Genomic DNA, 18,615 nt, shown 5'->3' with positions numbered 1-18,615 from the left:
TCACATGATCTCTCTCTGAAAGACAGAAGTCTGTCAACCACTTTTCTTTTGTGGTGCTAGGCATCCAATCCCATTATTCCCTTTTTGTAGCGCTAGCACTCAGCTCAATGTGAGAGCCCCTGTTGCCGAGAATCAGGGGGAAAGGGGTGTGTGCCCCCTCCTTCATGCACACCCTGATTCCGTGGGATTGGCACCTCCATGGGACCAAACTGTCTCTTGCGCAGTACCCAGACGGTGGAGGAGAGCAGAACACATTCCCAGCCCATCTCCGGGTCTGTATGTGGCTGGGCAATGTTGCCGATAGCAAGAACCTGCAGCTGCTCCATCAGGGGGACTTGGTGGTCTATGCGGAGACGGTGAGTGACAGCCCAGGGCCCGAGGGAGGGGGAGGAGGGAGGCTGGCCGGGCCTGGGCCAAGCCGGGGAAGAGCCAGACTGAACAAGTTGTACAGGATAAGGATAGTGATGCCCCAGTGGCCCAGCACCAAAGATGGAGGACAACATTATCCACACAGTCTGAAAATTATGAAAAGGGGGGTCTGAGACTAAAGCAATCTCAAATTGCTGCCTGTTCACAAGCAACACATTCAAGATGACAGAAAAAGAGAAGACTGGCCACTCAGAGGCCTGGTCACACTTCCTGACAGAGGGTTTGGGGTTTTTTATTTTTGGCCAGTCCTGGGGCGTGAACTCAGGGCCTGAGCACTTTCCCTGGCTTCTTTTGCTCAAGGCTAGCACTCTGCCACTTGAGCCACAGCGCCACTCCTGGCTCTTTCTGTTTATACGGTGCTGAGGAATCGAACCCAGGCCTTCATGTATGCTAGGCAAGCACTCTACTGCTAAGCCATATTCCCAGCCCCCTGACAGAGGTTTATTGAGAGCTTTCTCCTAGGCTGCTCCTTGCTTGTGACTGGATCTGGGCTGCTTTGCCATCACTTACAGGACAGCCTGAGACCTCTGCAGACCCCAGCTTGGGTTTTAGGCCAGAATGGTGGCCCTAGGCAGAAGTGGGCTTGGGATGGTTTGAGGTGCAGGATGTGAGGTAGCACATCAGCTCAGAGCATACGTGAGCAAAGAGCTGAGATGGCTCTGAAGCCAAAAGACAGGCCAGGATCTGTGCTCCCTGGGAGGACTTGGCCCAGGGGCAGCTCTGATAGCAGAGAAGAAGGAAGGTTTTTGTTTGGGGCTTCCAAATTTGCTGGAGGAAAACAGTTTTATGCTTTTAAGTTGAATGTGTAGATAAACATATCACAATGCAGTAGTCCCTCCACATCTATGATTTTTCCCATTGGCAGATTCAGCAGATTAGGGCAGCATGGGGGACACGTGCAAAGCAGAGCCATGTTCCCCCAGGTCTGCAGTAACTAGGGAGGGCGGGTTGAACGGAAGGCACTGGCCCTAACAGGGGTATCCACCCTACTCTGCTGGCTGAGCAATCTGGGGCAGGGTTGGCTCCTGAGCATGTCTCCTTTCCAGGGCCATAAGACAAGAACATGGGGACTGGGAAGGTGGCTTAGTGGCAGAGTGCTTGCCTAGCATGCATGAAGTCCTGGGTTTGATTCCTCAGCACATAAACAGGAAAGGCTGGAAGTGCTGCGTGTGGCTCAAGTGGTACAGCCCTAGCCTTGGGGGGTGGGGGGAGAAGCTCAAGGCCAGTGCTCATGCCCGTTGCTCAAGGCCTCAGAACTGGCAAAAAGAAAAGGACATGGACAGCACTCTGGGACACGAGAGACAGGGGAGCCAACATCCCCCCAACACTGTGAGCTGGAGGATGAATGCCACAGGCACTAACGGGGCTTGGGCTTCTCCTCCCAGTACGAAAACCAGGCCAAGCATAAGGACCAGTGGGGGCAGAAGGGACTGGACCGCTGTCCTGGCTTCTCGGACGTCCTGGGGCACAAGGCCCTCTCCAAGGCGGACTTCAGTGAGCCCACGGGGTGGCACTGGCAGGGCAACTGGATAGTGGAGCCCCAGAGAAGGTGAGGGCAGGTGGCCCGGCACAGACCCAGGGGGCGGAGCCGTCGGGCCGCTGTGGGCGGGGAGGCCGCTGGGGCAAGTCTGGCCCGCGCGGATGGCCCCGGGGCCTGCTGGCTCGGGAGGACTTGGGGTCTCCCTGCTGGCAGACTGCTCCTAGACACGGACATCAACAAGAGCCAGGTGCTGGAGGAGGTGTACGAGAACCAGACCCGCGACGCCACGGGGGCCTGGGGGCCCGCAGACACGCCCCACACTGACCTGGTGAGCCTGGAAGCCGGGCCGGGGCCGCTGCCCGCGCGGTGCGCCACGGGAGAAAGCCCGCTCCCCGCGCGATGCACCACGGGAGAAAGCCGGGCCGGGGCCGCTGCCCGCGCGGTGCACCCCGGGAGAAAGCCCGCTCCCCGCGCGATGCACCACGGGAGAAAGCCGGGCCGGGGCCGCTGCCCGCGCGGTGCACCACGGGATAAAGCCCGCTCCCCGCGCGATGCACCACGGGAGAAAGCCCGCTCCCCGCGCGATGCACCACGGGAGAAAGCCCGCTCCCCGCGCGATGCACCACGGGATAAAGCCTGCTCCCCACGCGATGCACCACGGGAGAAAGCCCGCTCCCCGCGCGATGCACCACGGGAGAAAGCCGGGCCGGGGCCGCTGCCCGCGCGATGCACCACGGGATAAAGCCCGCTCCCCGCGCGATGCACCACGGGAGAAAGCCCGCTCCCCGCGCGATGCACCACGGGAGAAAGCCCGCTCCCCGCGCGATGCACCACGGGAGAAAGCCGGGCCAGGGCTGCTGCCCGCGTGATGCACCACGGGATAAAGCCTGCTCCCCGCGCGATGCACCACGGGATAAAGCCCGCTCCCCGCGCGATGCACCACGGGATAAAGCCGGGGCGGGGCGGTCCGCTCCCCGCGCTATGCACCATGGGATAGAGCACGCACTTCAGCCTCGGGCACCCTCCCGTGGACTGAGGGAGCCGCACCCCAAGATGGCCTGCTAGAAATAAGATGTCAGTGACAAGGCCGGACGCCAGCGCTCACGCCCGTCACTCCGCCACCGCAGAGGACCGCAGGGAAGCCTGAACGACGCTCTCTTTCTTTGTTTTTGCCGGGGCTGGGGCCGGGCCTTGAACTCGGGGCCTGGGCGCTGCCCCTGAGCCTCCCCGCGCTCCAGGCCAGCGCCACTTCCGGCTCCCCTGTTCACGTGGCCTTGGGAATGGAAGGAACCCAGGGCCTCATGCGTGCTCGGCAAGCGCTCTCCCCCTAAGCCACACTCCCAGCCCCTGTGAGAGCTGGACGTAGAGCTGTGGCTCAGGTGGTAGAGGGCCAGCCTTGAGTGCCTGACATGGCCATTCCAGACGCAGCAAGCCCAGTCTTCCCCAGGAAGGAGAAAGCCACCAGGCTGGAGTGTGTGTGGAGGGGTGGAGGCGAGCTCTGTCCAGCTTCCATCCCCACAGGACCGACGGCCCCCATGTCGCCCACAGAACGGACAGCCTGTGAAGGCCCTGGAGGATATGGAGTGTCCCCAAGGCTGGCACTTTGAGAAGAACTGGATTGTGGAGCACAACCTGGCGGTGGACCATGAAGGTGAGTTCTCTGACCCGGGCGGAGGGCAGGAGGTCCTGGTGGCTGCCGGCAGTGGTTCTGGGTCGGCTGGGAGTGAGGCTGTGGGCCTGTGGCAGCTTCTGAGCAGCCAAGCCCTCGGGTGAGAGGCGACTCCAGCCTCTAGGGAACAGTTTCCGCCACCCACTCCATAGACTGCCATTAGACTGAAGCAGGTGCCACCCGAAGCCAGACCCAGCGTGAGGCCTGGCGGCTGCCTGTGCACATGAATTCAGTTGTGGAGCGTGAACTCACCAAGGCAGTTCCTGAGAAGGAGCAATCGGCTAGAACAGATAGCCTTACTGTCCCCAAAGATCTGGCTCCAGACACAAGCTTGGCTGCCCATCGGGCCTTGTTGGTCACCTTATTTGTAGGGCAGGCCATGGGGCTCGGGCCATGAGGTGGACCTGTGGCCACCACACGTGTGCGGATGAGGAACAGCACCCCCCCCAGCCTAGCCAGGCCTGCGGACGGCACCCAGCTTGAGGGCGCCTGCCGGCTCAGAGGCCATGGTGCTGCCCCCACAGGCTGGGAATACGGCGTGGGCATCCCACCCTCAGGCCTGCCCCAGGTCTGGAACTCAGTGGAAAAGACCTACCACACCTGCCGGCGGCGGCGCTGGGTGCGAGTGCGTTTTCGGAACCACCAGGAGCAGGACAAGGAGCAGGAGACCCTTTCCTTCCTGCAGCTGGTGAGGCGAGAGCGAGGGAGGGTGGGGCGGAGGCCCAGGCTGGGGCCCCCAGGGAGGCCATGGAAGGACCAGGACTTTGCTGTCCTCCCTGCAGCAGGATTTGGCCACAGAGGGCGAGGAGGGCTGGGAGTATGGCACCTTTGGCTCCAAGTTCCACCTGGACCCCCAGCCTCACAGCCAGTTCCGCCGCCGCTGCTGGCACCGCAGGCTCGTACCCAACCAGGACAGGGACATCGCTTCCATATTCCTCCTGGAAGGAACCCTGGTAAAGCTGCTGCGGGCTGGGCGACGCCTACCTGTGGTCCCCTCAGCAGGGCAGCAGGGCCCTACCTGGTTGGGTGCCCTGCCCTCCGGGCTTGGGAGTCGGCATCTGTGAGCACATGGCGAAGCCTGAGGTGGGGTTGTCCTGGGCACAGGCGACGGACTTGAAAGAGCACCTGATGCAGGAACAGTACAGGGAAGCGCGGTCCCAGAAGCCTGTGCGAGAGGACGCCTCCCTCTCCTCCACGCCCTTCATCTACTGCACGCTCAACAGTGAGCACGCTTGGCAGGCCCAGGGCCCACGGCCTGAGGGAAGGGGCGGGGGCCCAAGGGAAGCATAGGAGGGCCAAGTGACCGGTGACAGACATGGTTTCTCTTCCCCCAGAGCCCCACTACTACCAGCTCTTCTGCTACATCTACCAGGCCCGGAACCTGAGGTCCAGCCACACCCTGACTTTCCAGGGTAAGGACGTCCCCCCGCCACTCAGTCTTTATCCCCCAGCTCCCCAGGGTCTAGCAGCAGGGCCATCCGGTTGCATAATAAACAGGGAGGTAACGAGGATCCAGACACCCCACTCCCACCCCCCAAACAGCTCGTGGCTGCAATTTTGGGAAAAGACCCAACACAAGGTGGGCCTGCTCTTGAGGTGTGACTCCAGTGCTGTGGAATTAAAGGGGGGCTCAGGGGCTCGGCCTGGCAGAGGACGGAGAAGACATGAAGGTGTGCGAGCGTAGCCCTCTGTGGCTGGACAGGAGGCGAGGAGGCCCCGTGTGGGAGGGGCTTGCCCTTGATCGTGCGCCGAAAGGTACAAGAGATAATCCTAATGAGGGAGGGTAACAAGTTTGACAGAAATGCACTCACTGCCTTAAGCACGCAACTGTAACCCCTCTGTCCACCACCCTGACAATCAAACTAAATGTAAAAAAAAAAAAAAAGATGATCCAGTGTCCCCACCCTGTCTTTTTAGTGCCACTGATCTAGGAGCTGGGGCGGAGGGTCGCCGAGCTCCAGAAGTATCTGCCAAGACCCGTGTTTACAGGACGTGGCCCACCCACTCGGGAGGCTCAGCCTGGGGGAGCCCTGTCTCCAGAGCCCCCCTGGGGAGCCTTCAGCTTCCGGCTCTGCCAAGGCAGGCCTCCACAGCGGGGGGCACGGAGGCTCTGTGGAGGGAACCAAAGGCTCCCTGAGGGGTGCGGAGGCCGCCTGCTGCAAGGCAGTGGCTGCAGCTAGGGCCCTGATCCCCTCCCCCCCTTCAGGGACCTTCATCCGGGTGATCTTCTTGAACCACAGCCTGTGCACTCAGACCTTGATGAGCTCCGCAGCCCCGACGTGGGCCCAGACCATCATCTTCCAGCACCTCCTGCTGTACGAGAACCCCCGGGACACTGAAGAGAGCCCCCCGCTGGTGGTGCTGGAGCTCTGGCAGCATGACTCCAAGGTACGGCAGGCGGGGAGGAATGAACAGTCACCTCGCAGGCAGGCCCAACGGTCTTCAGGGAACCGGCCCAACGAGGCAGAGGCCACGTGAGCACAAAAGCGCCTCAGCGGCCCCGGCCAGGAGCCGGGCTCTGTGCAGGTTCGGGGGTCTTCTCTCCCCCTCCAGGGAAAGGAAGTCTTATGTGGATGGAGTATGTGGCCTCCGGCGGTCTGGCTGGACATTGAGGACCGGGCACTGCCCCCCCTAAGGTGGCGCCCTGTTCTGACAGAGCTTGGGGAGGAAGAGTATGAGGTCTTGTCATCCTGTGAGCTGATCCTTGAGACTGAGGTATTGGAAGCCAGAGCCCGGTGGGGAGGGCTGCGCTCAGTGCTCCGCCCTGGCCCAGCCGCGAGCCTCCACGGCCAGAAGGACCCCCTCAGCCCCTCAGGCAGGGCCTCAGGACTAAGAATTCCCTCAGCCTCTGACCCCTGGGGCTCTGGGCCTCCTTGGAGCCCTCAGAGGGACCTGCCTGGTTTGGGGCTGGGGTAAGCGAGTCCAGCCCACAGGGCCTCGTGCTCTGTTCTCCAGAAGCTGAAGGAGAAGCAGCTGCCGATCTTAAGCATACCCTGGAAGGACAAGATCTACACACTGCCCAAGAACATTCAGCCCACCATGAGGAAGATGGCCATTGAGGTGCACGGGGGAGGGGCGGGCACGAACGCCCTAGAACTTTCTGGTTGGCCTGACTAACTGGCCCCAACTTCAGACCCTAAGAAAACAACCTGGGGAATGGAGAAAGATAAACAGGGCAGAGGCTCAAAGACAGCATTATAAATATATTGTTAGCCCAACCTTTTAAAAATCGTTGTTAAGGAGTTATACAAAGGGGTTACAATTCCCTAAGTCAGGTAGGAAATGTTATCCTTTGCTTTTCCCCACTTTCCCCTCCAGCCCTTGTCCATACATTGCTTAGCTCACCTTTTTTACACAGTATATGTCAAATATCACGAGTGCATTTGTTCACCCTTCTTCCTCCATTCCTGCGCTCTCCGGGCACTCTAAATCGTTTTGCTGTCAGTGTCTAGGGGGCGCGCTGGGCCTGGGGCTGGGGCTGTTAGTGCTGCACTTGAGCCCTGGACCTTTCAGAGACAACACAGTTTGCACTGAAAGAGCCCCAGTTTGGGCTCAGCCCTGCCTGGCTCTCCGTGGAGGCCCCCGTTCTGCAACCTGTTATAAAGCATGATCAAGTCTTCCAGGGACTAGTGGCCCCCGAGATCAGGCATGGCGGCTGGTGCCCGCTCTGCGCTCCGGGAAGCCCCCAGGAAGAAGCCTGTCTCCCGAGAGGGCCAGTGTCCGGCGGAGGCTGGTTATGAAGTTCTCTGAGACACGGGTCAGCAATGAGCTAGGTGGCCCAGAGACTCCTGCGAAGTCTGGGTCCCATTTGCTTCTGTGAGCTCTAGCAGCAGCCGCCCTGTGGCCTGAGTCCAGAAAGGGAGCCATGAGGAGGTGCAGTGCGTGGGGAACCCACAGGTCCCTGGGGATGCAGTCAGTGAGCGTGCGGCACCCCCCAATGGGGAGGGGGAAAGTCGCCATGTCGAGATCGCTCAGTCAGGGGTGCCTTCAGGCTCAGCCTTCCCACTCGGCCTCCGTCCTCAGCCCTGCACATGCTCCAGCACACAGCTTACTCCGGGGACCCCAAGCCCCTCGGATCCATCGGAAGGCCCTTTCCCCATCGCCCCGTGCTGGTCCCCCGCAGGTGCTGCCTTGGGGCCTTCGGAACCTGGGGAAAGTGCGCTACCCCCAGCTCCTGGTGGAATTTGGGGAAGTGTCTGTGAGGACCTCAGCCATCCGTGACGTTGAGACCAACCCCAACTTTCCTGACTCCACCCTGTTCCTCACGGTGGTAAGAGGGCTTGAGGCGGGCTGAGCAGCCCTCCTCTTTGGAGGGGCCTCACCCTCCGCCTCTCTGGACCGCAGTTCATGCCTACAGAGGAGGCCTATGCGCTGCCCCTCGTGGTGAAGGTGGTGGACACGCAGCTCTACGGCCAGCAAGTCGCGGTGGGGCAGGCCACTGTCGACCACCTCCAGCCCTACTTCTGTGACCCCTGGAGACTCGATTACACCCCCCCAGAGTTCCCAGGCACGGCTCTACCTGCTGACCCTTTCCTAGGCCGGAAGAGGCAGGGCCCTGGCTTCCCCCGGTCCGGGTCGCTCCTGTCCTGAGCTCAGGACTCCTCTCTCTCCACACAGTGTTGTCTCGGAAGAAGCACCATCCCGTGAGTCCTGGCTGACACCGCCTTCTCCATCACTTCTGGGAATAGCCCAACCCAGAGGAGGATGCCAGCTAAACTGTCCTAGAGCCTGTGCCCCGGTGTGCGCACCCCTAGCTGTACATGAGGGTCTTTGAGGAGTCTTCAACTCGATGGCCCCTGGGGATCACGTGAGAGCTTGTGAACGCCTCAGACTGGGCCACAGAGATCCCACCAAAGTTGTTGGGAGAGGCCTAGGCATCACAGCCTTGTTCCAAGCCCTCTTTTCCCCCCTCAAGCGATACCACTCTGCTTTCAAGGTTCAGAACTACTGCTCTAGGGCTGCATTATCATACTTGAGCGCATAGGAGTCCTAGACTTCTTCATCAAAAGCAGATTTGCTGGCGTGGTCGCGCGTGCCCGTAATCCCGGCACTCGGGAGGCTGGGGCAGGAAGATTGAGTTCCAGGCTAGTCTAAGCTACAAAGTGAGACCCTGAGGGGATGGAGGAGGAAAAGGAGGGAACAGAAAAAGAAGGGGGGATAAAGACAAAAGGCTGGGTGCCAGTGACTCATTCCTGCAGTCCTGCCTACTCAGGAGGCTAAGGTCTGTGGATCAGGATTCGAGGCCAGCCTGGCAGGAAAGGCCATGAGACTGTTATCTGTAACCACCGAAAAGCTGAAAGTGGAGCTATGGCTCAAGAGGTAGGGCACTAGCCCTGAGCACCGTAACTCAGGGACAATGCCTAAGGCCCTGAGTTCAAGCTCCAGGTCTGAAACCAGAAAAAGAAAGCGGGGGGTGGGGGGGGAGGAAAGAAGAAAGAAAGGGAGGGAAGGAGGGAGACAAGATTCTGACCCTGAGGGGCTGGGAATATGGCCTAGTGGTAGAGTGCTTGCCTCACATATATGAAGCCTGGGTTCAATTCCCCAGCACTCCATACACAGAAAAATGGCCAGAAGTGGCGCTGTGGCTCAAGCAGCAGAGTGCTAGCCTTGAGCAAAAAGAAGCCAGGGACAGTGCTCAGGCCCTGAGTCCAAGCCCCAGGACTGGCTGGTGAGACACACACACACACACACAGATTCTAACTCTGAAGGTTGGGGTGGGGTATGAGGTTCTGCATTTGAGCCCCTTTGAGTGTAATGTGGGCAATGGATACTAAGAAGTATGTTGCCCCTCCTTCACGCCTCCCAGTCCTGTCTGAACTGAAAGGCCTATGGGGAAAACAAAAGCAGAGAAGTTAGCCCCAGCGTTTACCCCTTCTCTTTTCTCTTACCATTTCATTTTCAGTTCTTAGGGAACCTCTATGGGAAGTTCTGGTTCAAGTCCAGCAAGGCTGAGGTAAAGTAAGCTCAGCCCAGGGGAATAAGGAACAAACCCAGGCAGTTCAGGGAGGTGGGGGGCTCCAGCCTGCCCCTCTTCCCTGCCAGGATGAATTTGAACATGAGGTGGACTGGTGGAGCAAGCTGTTCTGGGCCACAGGCGATGACCACAAGTCCCTGAAGTATAAGCACAAAGACTACCACACCCTAAAGGTTTGCAGGGTTCTGGGAGAGATGGCAGAATGAAACTCCCCGGGAGTTGAGTGCTGGTGGCCCACACCTGTCATCCCAGCTGCTCAGGAGGCCGAGATCTGAGGATTGTGGTTCAAAGCCAGCTTGGGCAGGAAAGTCTGTGAGACAGCTCCAATTAGCCACCAGAAAACCAGACGTGGTGCTGTGGCTCAAAGTGGTAGAGTGCCAGCCTTGAGCAAAAGGAGCTCAGGGACAGCGCCAGACCCCGAGTTTAAGCCCCACACCAATAACAAGAACCCAGAGAGGCCGCAGACCTAGCCTCGATTCTGGGATCCAGCAAGTGGGAGTTTCTGCCTTGTCCCCCATGACTTCCTCTGTCAGCCAACCCGCGGGAGGCAGGCGGGAGGGCTGCTGACTGCCCCTCCGTCTCCTCATGCCAGGAACGGTCTCCCTGCCCCCCGGAACTCACGTATCCCCTGCCCCCAGGTGTATGACTGCGAGCTGGAGGCTGTGCCGGCCTTCCAAGGCCTGCAGGACTTCTGCCAGACCTTCAAACTCTACGAGGAGCAGCCCCAGGCCGACAGCCCTGTCGTGGGGGAGTTCAAGGTGTATGTCTCGCCACCCCAGTGCCCCCTGGGCCCTCCAGGGAGCCTCCGGAAAGCCCTGGCTCCGCACGTGCTCTGGGAGGAGGAGGGGGTGGAGGCGCAGGGGTGAGCCCGTGCGGCCTCACGAGGGCGGAGGAAGGCCTTCCTGTCCCCAGCTCTGGCCTGTGCCAGCGTCAGAACGAGTTCACACCTGCAGGGTGGCTGCGGAATGGGAACGCACTCTCTGAATGAGCTCAGGTGCTCTGCCTAGTGCCTCCGAAATAGGGGTCCCTGCCAAAGACACGGCTGCACCTGTCTCTCCTCTCCCCCTGGCCTTGCCGCCGCCCCCCAACCCACCCTCTCCCCGGAGCTGGGCCACCAACACCCCTTCCACCCTCAGGGCCTCTTCCGCATCTACCCCTTTCCTGAGAACCCCGAAGAACCCAAGCCCCCGCGCCAGTTCACGACTTGGTCTGAGACGGAGGACTTCCCGCAGCTGTGCTTGGTGCGTGTGTATGTGATTCGCGGCATGAACCTGCAGCCACAGGACTTCAATGGCCTGGTAAAGAAGGGCTCCCCGCCCCCAGCCCCAACCTCCCAGAGACCCTCAGGCTCTGACCATCTGAGCGCCAACTCCTCCCGGGGTTCACTTCTGCCCTGCTCCCTCCCCTCCTGACCAGCCTGGACTGACTCCCCATTTCTTCTGTCTGACCCGCAGTGCGACCCTTATGTGACCCTGCAACTGGGGCAGACAAAGCTCGGCAACCGGGACTTATACCAGCCCAACACTCTGGACCCCATCTTTGGCATGTAAGCCGCCCTCACCCTCTCCCACTCTCCTGCCCCCTCCATGCTGGGCTGGGAGGCGCCCCCGACAGCGTGGGAGGTCCTCCCCCAGACCCGAGCTCCTGAGCAGTGCCGCACACAGCCTGGTGCCCGGCAGGGAGAGGACCAACGGGTCCGCCATCCTCTCACGCAGTCTGGAAAAGGAGCTCAGACATCACTGACCAGGCCACCGGAAGTTACTTTCACAGCCAGGGATCTGTGGTGGGGTGCTGCGGGGATGCGATTCGGTGGTGGGGTGCTGCGGGGATGCGGTTCGGTGGTGGGGTGCTGCGGGGATGCGGTTCGGTGGTGGAGATGCGGGGATGCGGTTCGGTGGTGGAGATGCGGGGATGCGGTTCGGTGGTGGAGATGCGGGGATGCGGTTCGGTGGTGGAGATGCGGGGATGCGGTTCGGTGGTGGAGATGCGGGGATGCGGTTCGGTGGTGGAGATGCGGGATCTGGTTCGGTGGTGGGGTGCTGTGGGGATCTGGTTCGGTGGTGGAGATGCGGGGATCTGGTTCGGTGGTGGAGATGCGGGGATCTGGTTCAGTGGTGGTGCTGCGGGGGTCTGGTTCGGTGGTGGAGATGCGGGGATGTGATTCGGTGGCGGGGTGCTGCGGGGGGATGTGGTTCAGTGGCGGGGTGCTGCGGGGATGCGGTTCGGTGGTGGAGATGCGGGGATGTGGTTCAGTGGTGGAGATGCGGGGATCTGGTTCGGTGGTGGAGATGCGGGGATGCGGTTCGGTGGTGGAGATGCGGGGATGTGGTTCAGTGGTGGGGTGCTGCGGGGATGTGATTCGGTGGTGGGGTGCTGCGGGGGGATGTGGTTCAGTGGCGGGGTGCTGCGGGGATCTGGTTCAGTGGTGGGGTGCTGCAGGCATCTGGTTCAGTGGTGGGGTGCTGCGGGGATGCGGTTCAGTGGTGGGGTGCTGCGGGGATGCGGTTCAGTGGTGGAGATGCGGGGATCTGGTTCGGTGGTGGAGATGCGGGGATGCGGTTCGGTGGTGGAGATGCGGGGATCTGGTTCGGTGGTGGAGATGCGGGGATGCGGTTCAGTGGTGGAGATGCGGGGATCTGGTTCGGTGGTGGAGATGCGGGGATCTGGTTCAGTGGTGGAGATGCGGGGATCTGGTTCGGTGGTGGAGATGCGGGGATCTGGTTCGGTGGTGGAGATGCGGGGATGTGGTTCGGTGGTGGAGATGCGGGGATGTGGTTCGGTGGTGGGGTGCTGCAGGGATCTGGTTCGGTGGTGGAGATGCGGGGATGTGGTTCAGTGGTGGAGATGCGGGGATCTGGTTCGGTGGTGGAGATGCGGGATCTGGTTCAGTGGTGGGGTGCTGTGGGGATCTGGTTCAGTGGTGGAGATGTGGGGATCTGGTTCGGTGGTGGAGATGCGGGGATCTGGTTCAGTGGTGGAGATGCAGGGATCTGGTTCGGTGGTGGAGATGCGGGGATGTGGTTCGGTGGTGGAGATGCGGGGATGTGGTTCGGTGGTGGAGTGCTTGCCTAGCACGCATAAGGCTCTGGGGTTGATCCCTTGCAAACAGCAAACTACCCCAGGCTTCTGTTCTCCATATTGGGCATAAATGAGGAGAGGGGCTCTTGGGTAAGACACCGTGGAGAAGCTGGCTCACGGCCTCTGTCGTTCCCAACACCCTCACTTCTAGGATGTTTGAACTTACCTGTAACATTCCTCTGGAGAAGGACCTGCAGATCCAGCTCTATGACTTTGACCTGTTTTCCCCTGATGATAAGATCGGAACCACAGTCATTGACCTTGAAGACCGACTCCTGTCTGGCTTTGGAGCCCGATGCGGGCTTTCCAAGTCCTATTGCCAGTGAGGGTGCCGGGGAAAGGGAGGAGGGGGGCTGCGGTCCCACCGCAACTTTGGGGAGAGGCTGGAACCAGAGTTCGCTTAGGCCAGGCCCCACTCCTGTTCCCGCTTCCTAGCGCCCTGCTCAGAGCAGCAGATTCCCCTTCACCCAGCCCTTTTCCTGCCCCCCAGGTCAGGGCCCTTTCAGTGGAGGGACCAGATGCTCCCCAGCGACCTCCTGGAGCGCCATGCCAAGCGGAAAGGCCTGCCTCCACCCGTGTTCAGCGCCAAGGATGACTCTGCTTTTTACAATGGGGAGAAATTCAACTTGAAAAACTTCGGTACGCCCCAGCACACTTACAGAAAACACAGCTGAGGCTCCAGAATGGAAGAGCTGCAGATGGACAGGGAGGGAGGACAAAGAGAAATGGCTTCTGGGCCAGAGGGCACCCCCCAACCCCTCCCCCTTTTCTCTCACAGGCCAGGGAGAATGCCTAGACGGGAAGGTTAATGACCTCATGATCCCCTCCCTCCAATGTAGAGCCCAAGCCCCCTGATGTTTACGGTTTGGGACCCAAGAAAGAGCGGCTAGCACTGTACATCCTGCACGCCCAGGGGCTGGTACCTGAGCACGTGGAGACCCGCACACTGTACAGTGACAGCCAGCCAGGCATCGACCAGGTACAGGACTGGTGGGGCTGTTTCTGTCTCCTGTGAAGCAGCTGGACCAGGAGACAAGGTTCTGGCCATAACCCGGGACGAGAGGGAAGACAGGCAAGTCACTGTGGTAACGTGGACACCCAGAAGACAATCATGTTGTGCATGCTAATAAGCACGAAGTTCCCGCAATGGCACTTAGAATTCAGAACTTCAGAGCTGGACAGGTCCTCTGCAGGAAGCCGAGTGCAGTGAGCCCCCCCACCTCAGGAGGGGCTGGGAGGGGGCACCAGGGCTCAGACGCTGCAGACATTACAACCCTGGCTCTGGCTGTTAATTGCAGGCTGTTTTCTCCATGGCAAGGAGCCCTAAACAAAGGAGCAAAGATACCCACATGCACCGTAATCATCCCTTTCCCTCCAGCCACAAAAATGGCTCATTTTCCTTCTCCACATCTCTCAAGCTCATGCCACATTCTAAAGTCCTCTGCTGAGTGGATGTGGATGTATGTATTATGCGTGTATGTGTACACATGCACATACACATATATACACACGTATATATTCATTCTCATTAAACCTGGGTCAGGTAATTTGAAAGAAACATTTATCTATTTTCCTTGGTTGGTAGTATACGCTGCCCTTTTACTTCCTTTCTTCATTGCTTTCAGCTTTTTATCTTCTTTCTCAGGCCTCTGGACTTCATGACTAGTTTACTATTCTTAGGTTGTGGTCACACAATACCAAACGAGCTAAGGGCTCAGGATGTAGCTCCGTGGTGAGTGCCTGACTGCATCATCTGGTTGGTTACCCAGTTTCCTCTTACTCAGTGCTATCACCCTGCTTAATTGTTGGGGTCCCCAACAAGAGGCCATCTAAGCATGACCTACTGAGTAACGTCAGCATGCCCCTGACCACAGTTATCAGTGAAATCTCAGCACCAAACCACGGGCTTTGGAGCCATCGTATACCACCCACCTCTCACGGCTATGCCAGTCAGAAGCAGAGAGGACGCTAGCAGGTGCTTACCCGCTGCCTTCAGAAACCTCCAGGCCCCACTCCCGAGGAGTGCAAGTTACAGCCCCATGAGGCCTCAGGAACGGAGACAGCCCAACTCCCAGACCCTCTTGCTGAGAACAAAGGCCCCAGCAACCCCCAAACCAGTGCCTATTTCTCTCTAGGGAAAGGTACAAATGTGGGTGGACATTTTCCCCCAAAAGCTGGGGCCTCCTGGCCTCCCAGTCAACATCAGCCCCAGAAAACCTAAACGGTAAGTAACGACCCTACTCTCACTGGCTGCATTTCAGTTCAGCCCCAGGGGTGCAAAACACCTGGGCCCTCGCGCCCTGCAGTGGCCGCCGCTCCTTCCTGGAAACGGTTTAAGAAGCTCCACCAGAGCGTTCTGCCTAAGTTCCCCAATGTCAGCGAAAGCCCAGCAGGCAGCCTCCGGGCCTGGCCTCCCTTGCCAAGGCTCGGGCTGGGGCTGGGCTGGGGCTGGGCTGGGCTGGGGAGTAGCCCTCAGCAAAGCTCAGAGCTCGCTGCCGCAGGTACGAGCTGCGCTGCATCATCTGGGAAACTGACCACGTGGACCTGGTGCACGAGGCGCTAAGTAGAGACAAGATGAGCGACATCTACGTCAAAGGGTGAGGGAGGAGCCCCTCCATCCCACTACCCCCCGTGGCTGGTGGGAATGGGGGGCCATCCCCATGAACACCAGGTGAGGGGCTCCGTCCCTAGGTGGCTATTTGGGATGGAGGAGGACATGCAGAAGACAGATGTCCACTACCGCTCCATGACCGGGGAAGGCAACTTCAACTGGAGGTTCATCTTCACCATGGACTACCTGGCGGCGGAGTGCGTGTGTGTCCACAGTCAGAAGGTAACAGGCTTGGTGGGGTGAAGGGGAGGGGCCAGGGCCTTGAGGCTCCTCCCCCTCCTTCCAGAGGTCTCCGCGCGTGTGTGCTGTTGCACTCCGCGCGCTGTGACCGTGGTCCCTCCCTGCTGGGTAGTGCCTGAAGGGGTCAGGCCGGGGACATGCCCCCTGCTGCCCTCCAGGACTACATATGGAGCCTGGACCCCACACGGATGACGTTCCCGGCGCGGCTCATCATCCAGATCTGGGACAACGACTTCTTCGCCAGGGACGACTTCATAGGTGAGAGCCGGTCACACACGATGGCGGCCTGGGCGGCGCTGCCCCTCACTGACGGCGCTTCTCCGGGCGCAGGGGTGCTGGAGCTGGATTTATCAGACATGCCCCTTCCCGCCCGCACGGCCGCGCAGTGCTCCCTCGGCATGATGGACCCTGCTCCCAAGTGGCCCCGCCGCCAGCACAAGCGCTTCTCCCTCTTTAAGAAGATGACCGTCACGGGATGGTGGCCTTGCCAAGTCCAGGATGGGGACAGATGGCGCCTGTCGGTAGGAGCGGGGGAAGAAGCGTGCTAGACGGGGGGAGTAGCCCCGCACGCCCTGGCCATCCAACCTCAGCCTGCCTGCGGTGTTCCAGGGCAAAGTGAAGATGTCTCTGGAGGTCCTGACAGAGAAAGATGCCCTCATCAGGCCAGCGGGACGAGGCCAATCGGAGCCCAACCAGTACCCGACGCTCCACCCTCCTCTGTACGGGCGCTCCGCCAGGGCCGCGGGGCACTGTTCTATTGCAGTTGCTAGGGGAGGGGCTGGGGTAACCACCTCCTGCCGCAGGGCGCTGACCCGGGGAGCGAGGGGAGCAAGCAGCCGCCGGCCCCACAAAGGCTCTGGGTCGCGCCCTGAAGGTTCTTTCTGCCCTTCCTTCTCCGGCGTGGCCACCGTGGACAGACGCAGTGACACTGCCTTCATGTGGCTGCGGTCACCTATTAAAAACGTGTGCTTCGCTTGCTGCAAACGCTACCGCTACAAAATCCTCGGCCTCGTCGTCATATTGTTTATAGTGTTTATACTGTTCAACTTCATCTACTCAACCCCGGTGAGTGACAACCTGGGGACAGAGACAAGGGCACTGGTGGCTTTGGGATGCGTTGGAGAGGACACGGAGTGACGGCGTTGGGCGGACACTGTGGTCTCTTCTAGAACTACTTGGCTATGAACTTGGTCAGACCTGTGCTTCGCATGTCCCCTCCCATTAAAATAATCAACCTCATCGGTTCCGCAAACACCACTAGAGACAGCTTCTCCAGCCTCACCACCCAACCTCCAACCTTACAGTCTACAGGAAACCCAGCCACGCCGCCGCTCCAGCAAGGAGGTAGTTCCCAGAACTACCAAAGCGTCGTCTTCCCAGACTTCCTGGAATTCGCAGCTCCGTAAGTCATTGTCCCCGCCGGCCCGGCTCCGGCCCCGCTCGCGACGCCAGCCCTCTGGGCTTCCCACCTCTTTCCGGTTTCTCTCTCCTAAGCATACACAAGGGGCTTGGACATATTCTGTTTGGAAATGGTTTCCAATAAAAAGAGCAAAGCTGTCGTTTTTTTCAGTCATCAGAATAAACAAGTTTTATAAATAAAGTCACCTTATAACTTGGGGTTGGGGAGGTTGAAGGCAAAATGAAAGGCTGAAATCGTCAGCTCTTCAGACAAAAAAAAAACTCCTAGTCGAGGCATAGCAACAGCCGCTTTTGTGCTCCTCGTCCTCACGCCAGAGGAAGGAAGGAAAGGAGACTGCAGGAAGGTGACTGATGGTGAGCAGCACACCAAGGCCGCTGCTCTTACCCCAGGTCCATGTGCACACGCCCTGCACACTAGCCAGGCTCCTCTCCCAGGTCCATGTGCACACGCACCGCACACTAGCCAGGCTCCTCTCCCAGGCCCATGTGCACACGCACCGCACACTAGCCAGGCTCCTCTCCCAGGCCCATGTGCACACGCACCGCACACTAGCCAGGCTCCTCTCCCAGGCCCATGTGCACACGCACCGCACACTAGCCAGGCTCCTCTCCCAGGCCCATGTGCACACGCACCGCACACTAGCCAGGCTCCTCTCCCAGGCCCATGTGCACACGCACCGCACACTAGCCAGGCTCCTCTCCCAGGCCCATGTGCACACGCACCGCACACTAGCCAGGCTCCTCTCCCAGGCCCATGTGCACACGCACCGCACACTAGCCAGGCTCCTCTCCCAGACCCATGTGCACACGCCCCGCACACTAGCCAGGCTCCTCTCCCAGGCCCATGTGCACACGCACCGCACACTAGCCAGGCTCCTCTCCCAGGCCCATGTGCACACGCACCGCACACTAGCCAGGCTCCTCTCCCAGGTCCATGTGCACACGCACCGCACACTAGCCAGGCTCCTCTCCCAGGTCCATGTGCACACGCACCGCACACTAGCCAGGCTCCTCTCCCAGGTCCATGTGCACACGCCCCGCACACTAACCAGGCTCCTCTCCCAGGTCCATGTGCATACGCACCGCACACTAACCAGGCTCCACTCTCCTCTAGCACACACTTTAGGGTTATAATAATCAGAAGAATATCTGGCCCCACTCACCATGGAAAAAATTGTTTTTACAACAAAAAGCAGGAGCTAGAGCAAGGCCTGGATGGGTGGTTTTTGTTTTCTTTTGGGATTAGGGATTGAACCTAGGACCTTGTGCCACTTGAACTACATCCCAAGGCGCAGGGTGGACGGTTCGTTCACTCTCTCTCACCAGTTCTGGGGCTTGAACTCAGGGCTGAGCACTGTCCTGAGCTTCTTTGTGCTCAAGGCTAGCACTCTACCACTTCTGTTTATGTGGTACTGAGGAATCGAACCCAGGGCTTCATGCATGCAAGGGTAGTGGTACTCTACCACTGAGCCACATTCCCACCCTGGATGCTTTCTTGTGTAACATGTTTCTCCAGGGGCAGAGGCCTAGTTCCTGGGGTGGGCTGGGGACTACACGTCGTCACGTCGTCCCATCGTGGCCTTCCTTAAAAGGCCTCAAGGTGCGGGCACCAGTGGCTCACACCAGTGATATCCCATAGCCAGGAGGCTGACATCTGAGGACTGCTGGTCCCAGACAGCCCAGCAGACAATCTTTGAGACTCTTAGCTCCAATTA

The 18,615-nt window shown here is 59.7% G+C and overlaps 1 protein-coding gene across 1 annotated transcript in view; it reads left to right on the top strand.

Annotated features, from left to right (window-relative positions):
- The window catches only part of Fer1l5 (fer-1 like family member 5), a 52,354-nt gene extending 35,201 nt beyond the window's left edge, over positions 1-17,153 (top strand). The window contains exons 24-53 of the mRNA XM_048353498.1: positions 225-356; positions 1,815-1,978; positions 2,123-2,237; positions 3,458-3,560; positions 4,103-4,266; positions 4,364-4,606; positions 4,683-4,800; positions 4,913-4,990; positions 5,785-5,966; positions 6,132-6,293; positions 6,534-6,638; positions 7,702-7,848; positions 7,923-8,085; positions 8,196-8,221; positions 9,481-9,531; positions 9,621-9,725; positions 10,191-10,310; positions 10,689-10,850; positions 11,007-11,098; positions 12,782-12,952; positions 13,121-13,269; positions 13,470-13,609; positions 14,766-14,854; positions 15,132-15,227; positions 15,322-15,463; positions 15,640-15,739; positions 15,812-16,002; positions 16,091-16,200; positions 16,399-16,546; positions 16,651-17,153. Coding sequence (XP_048209455.1) covers positions 225-356; positions 1,815-1,978; positions 2,123-2,237; positions 3,458-3,560; positions 4,103-4,266; positions 4,364-4,606; positions 4,683-4,800; positions 4,913-4,990; positions 5,785-5,966; positions 6,132-6,293; positions 6,534-6,638; positions 7,702-7,848; positions 7,923-8,085; positions 8,196-8,221; positions 9,481-9,531; positions 9,621-9,725; positions 10,191-10,310; positions 10,689-10,850; positions 11,007-11,098; positions 12,782-12,952; positions 13,121-13,269; positions 13,470-13,609; positions 14,766-14,854; positions 15,132-15,227; positions 15,322-15,463; positions 15,640-15,739; positions 15,812-16,002; positions 16,091-16,200; positions 16,399-16,546; positions 16,651-16,887 — 4,005 coding nt within the window. The 3' untranslated portion in view covers positions 16,888-17,153. The remainder of the gene's footprint in view (positions 1-224; positions 357-1,814; positions 1,979-2,122; positions 2,238-3,457; positions 3,561-4,102; positions 4,267-4,363; positions 4,607-4,682; positions 4,801-4,912; positions 4,991-5,784; positions 5,967-6,131; positions 6,294-6,533; positions 6,639-7,701; positions 7,849-7,922; positions 8,086-8,195; positions 8,222-9,480; positions 9,532-9,620; positions 9,726-10,190; positions 10,311-10,688; positions 10,851-11,006; positions 11,099-12,781; positions 12,953-13,120; positions 13,270-13,469; positions 13,610-14,765; positions 14,855-15,131; positions 15,228-15,321; positions 15,464-15,639; positions 15,740-15,811; positions 16,003-16,090; positions 16,201-16,398; positions 16,547-16,650) is intronic.
- Positions 17,154-18,615: the final 1,462 nt, after the last annotated feature.

The sequence above is a fragment of the Perognathus longimembris genome, chromosome 8, assembly GCF_023159225.1.
Source record: "Perognathus longimembris pacificus isolate PPM17 chromosome 8, ASM2315922v1, whole genome shotgun sequence".
Classification (NCBI taxonomy): domain Eukaryota; kingdom Metazoa; phylum Chordata; class Mammalia; order Rodentia; family Heteromyidae; genus Perognathus; species Perognathus longimembris.
Note: the sequence above shows the minus strand (reverse complement) of the source record. Positions and strands in the feature narration are given on the sequence as shown.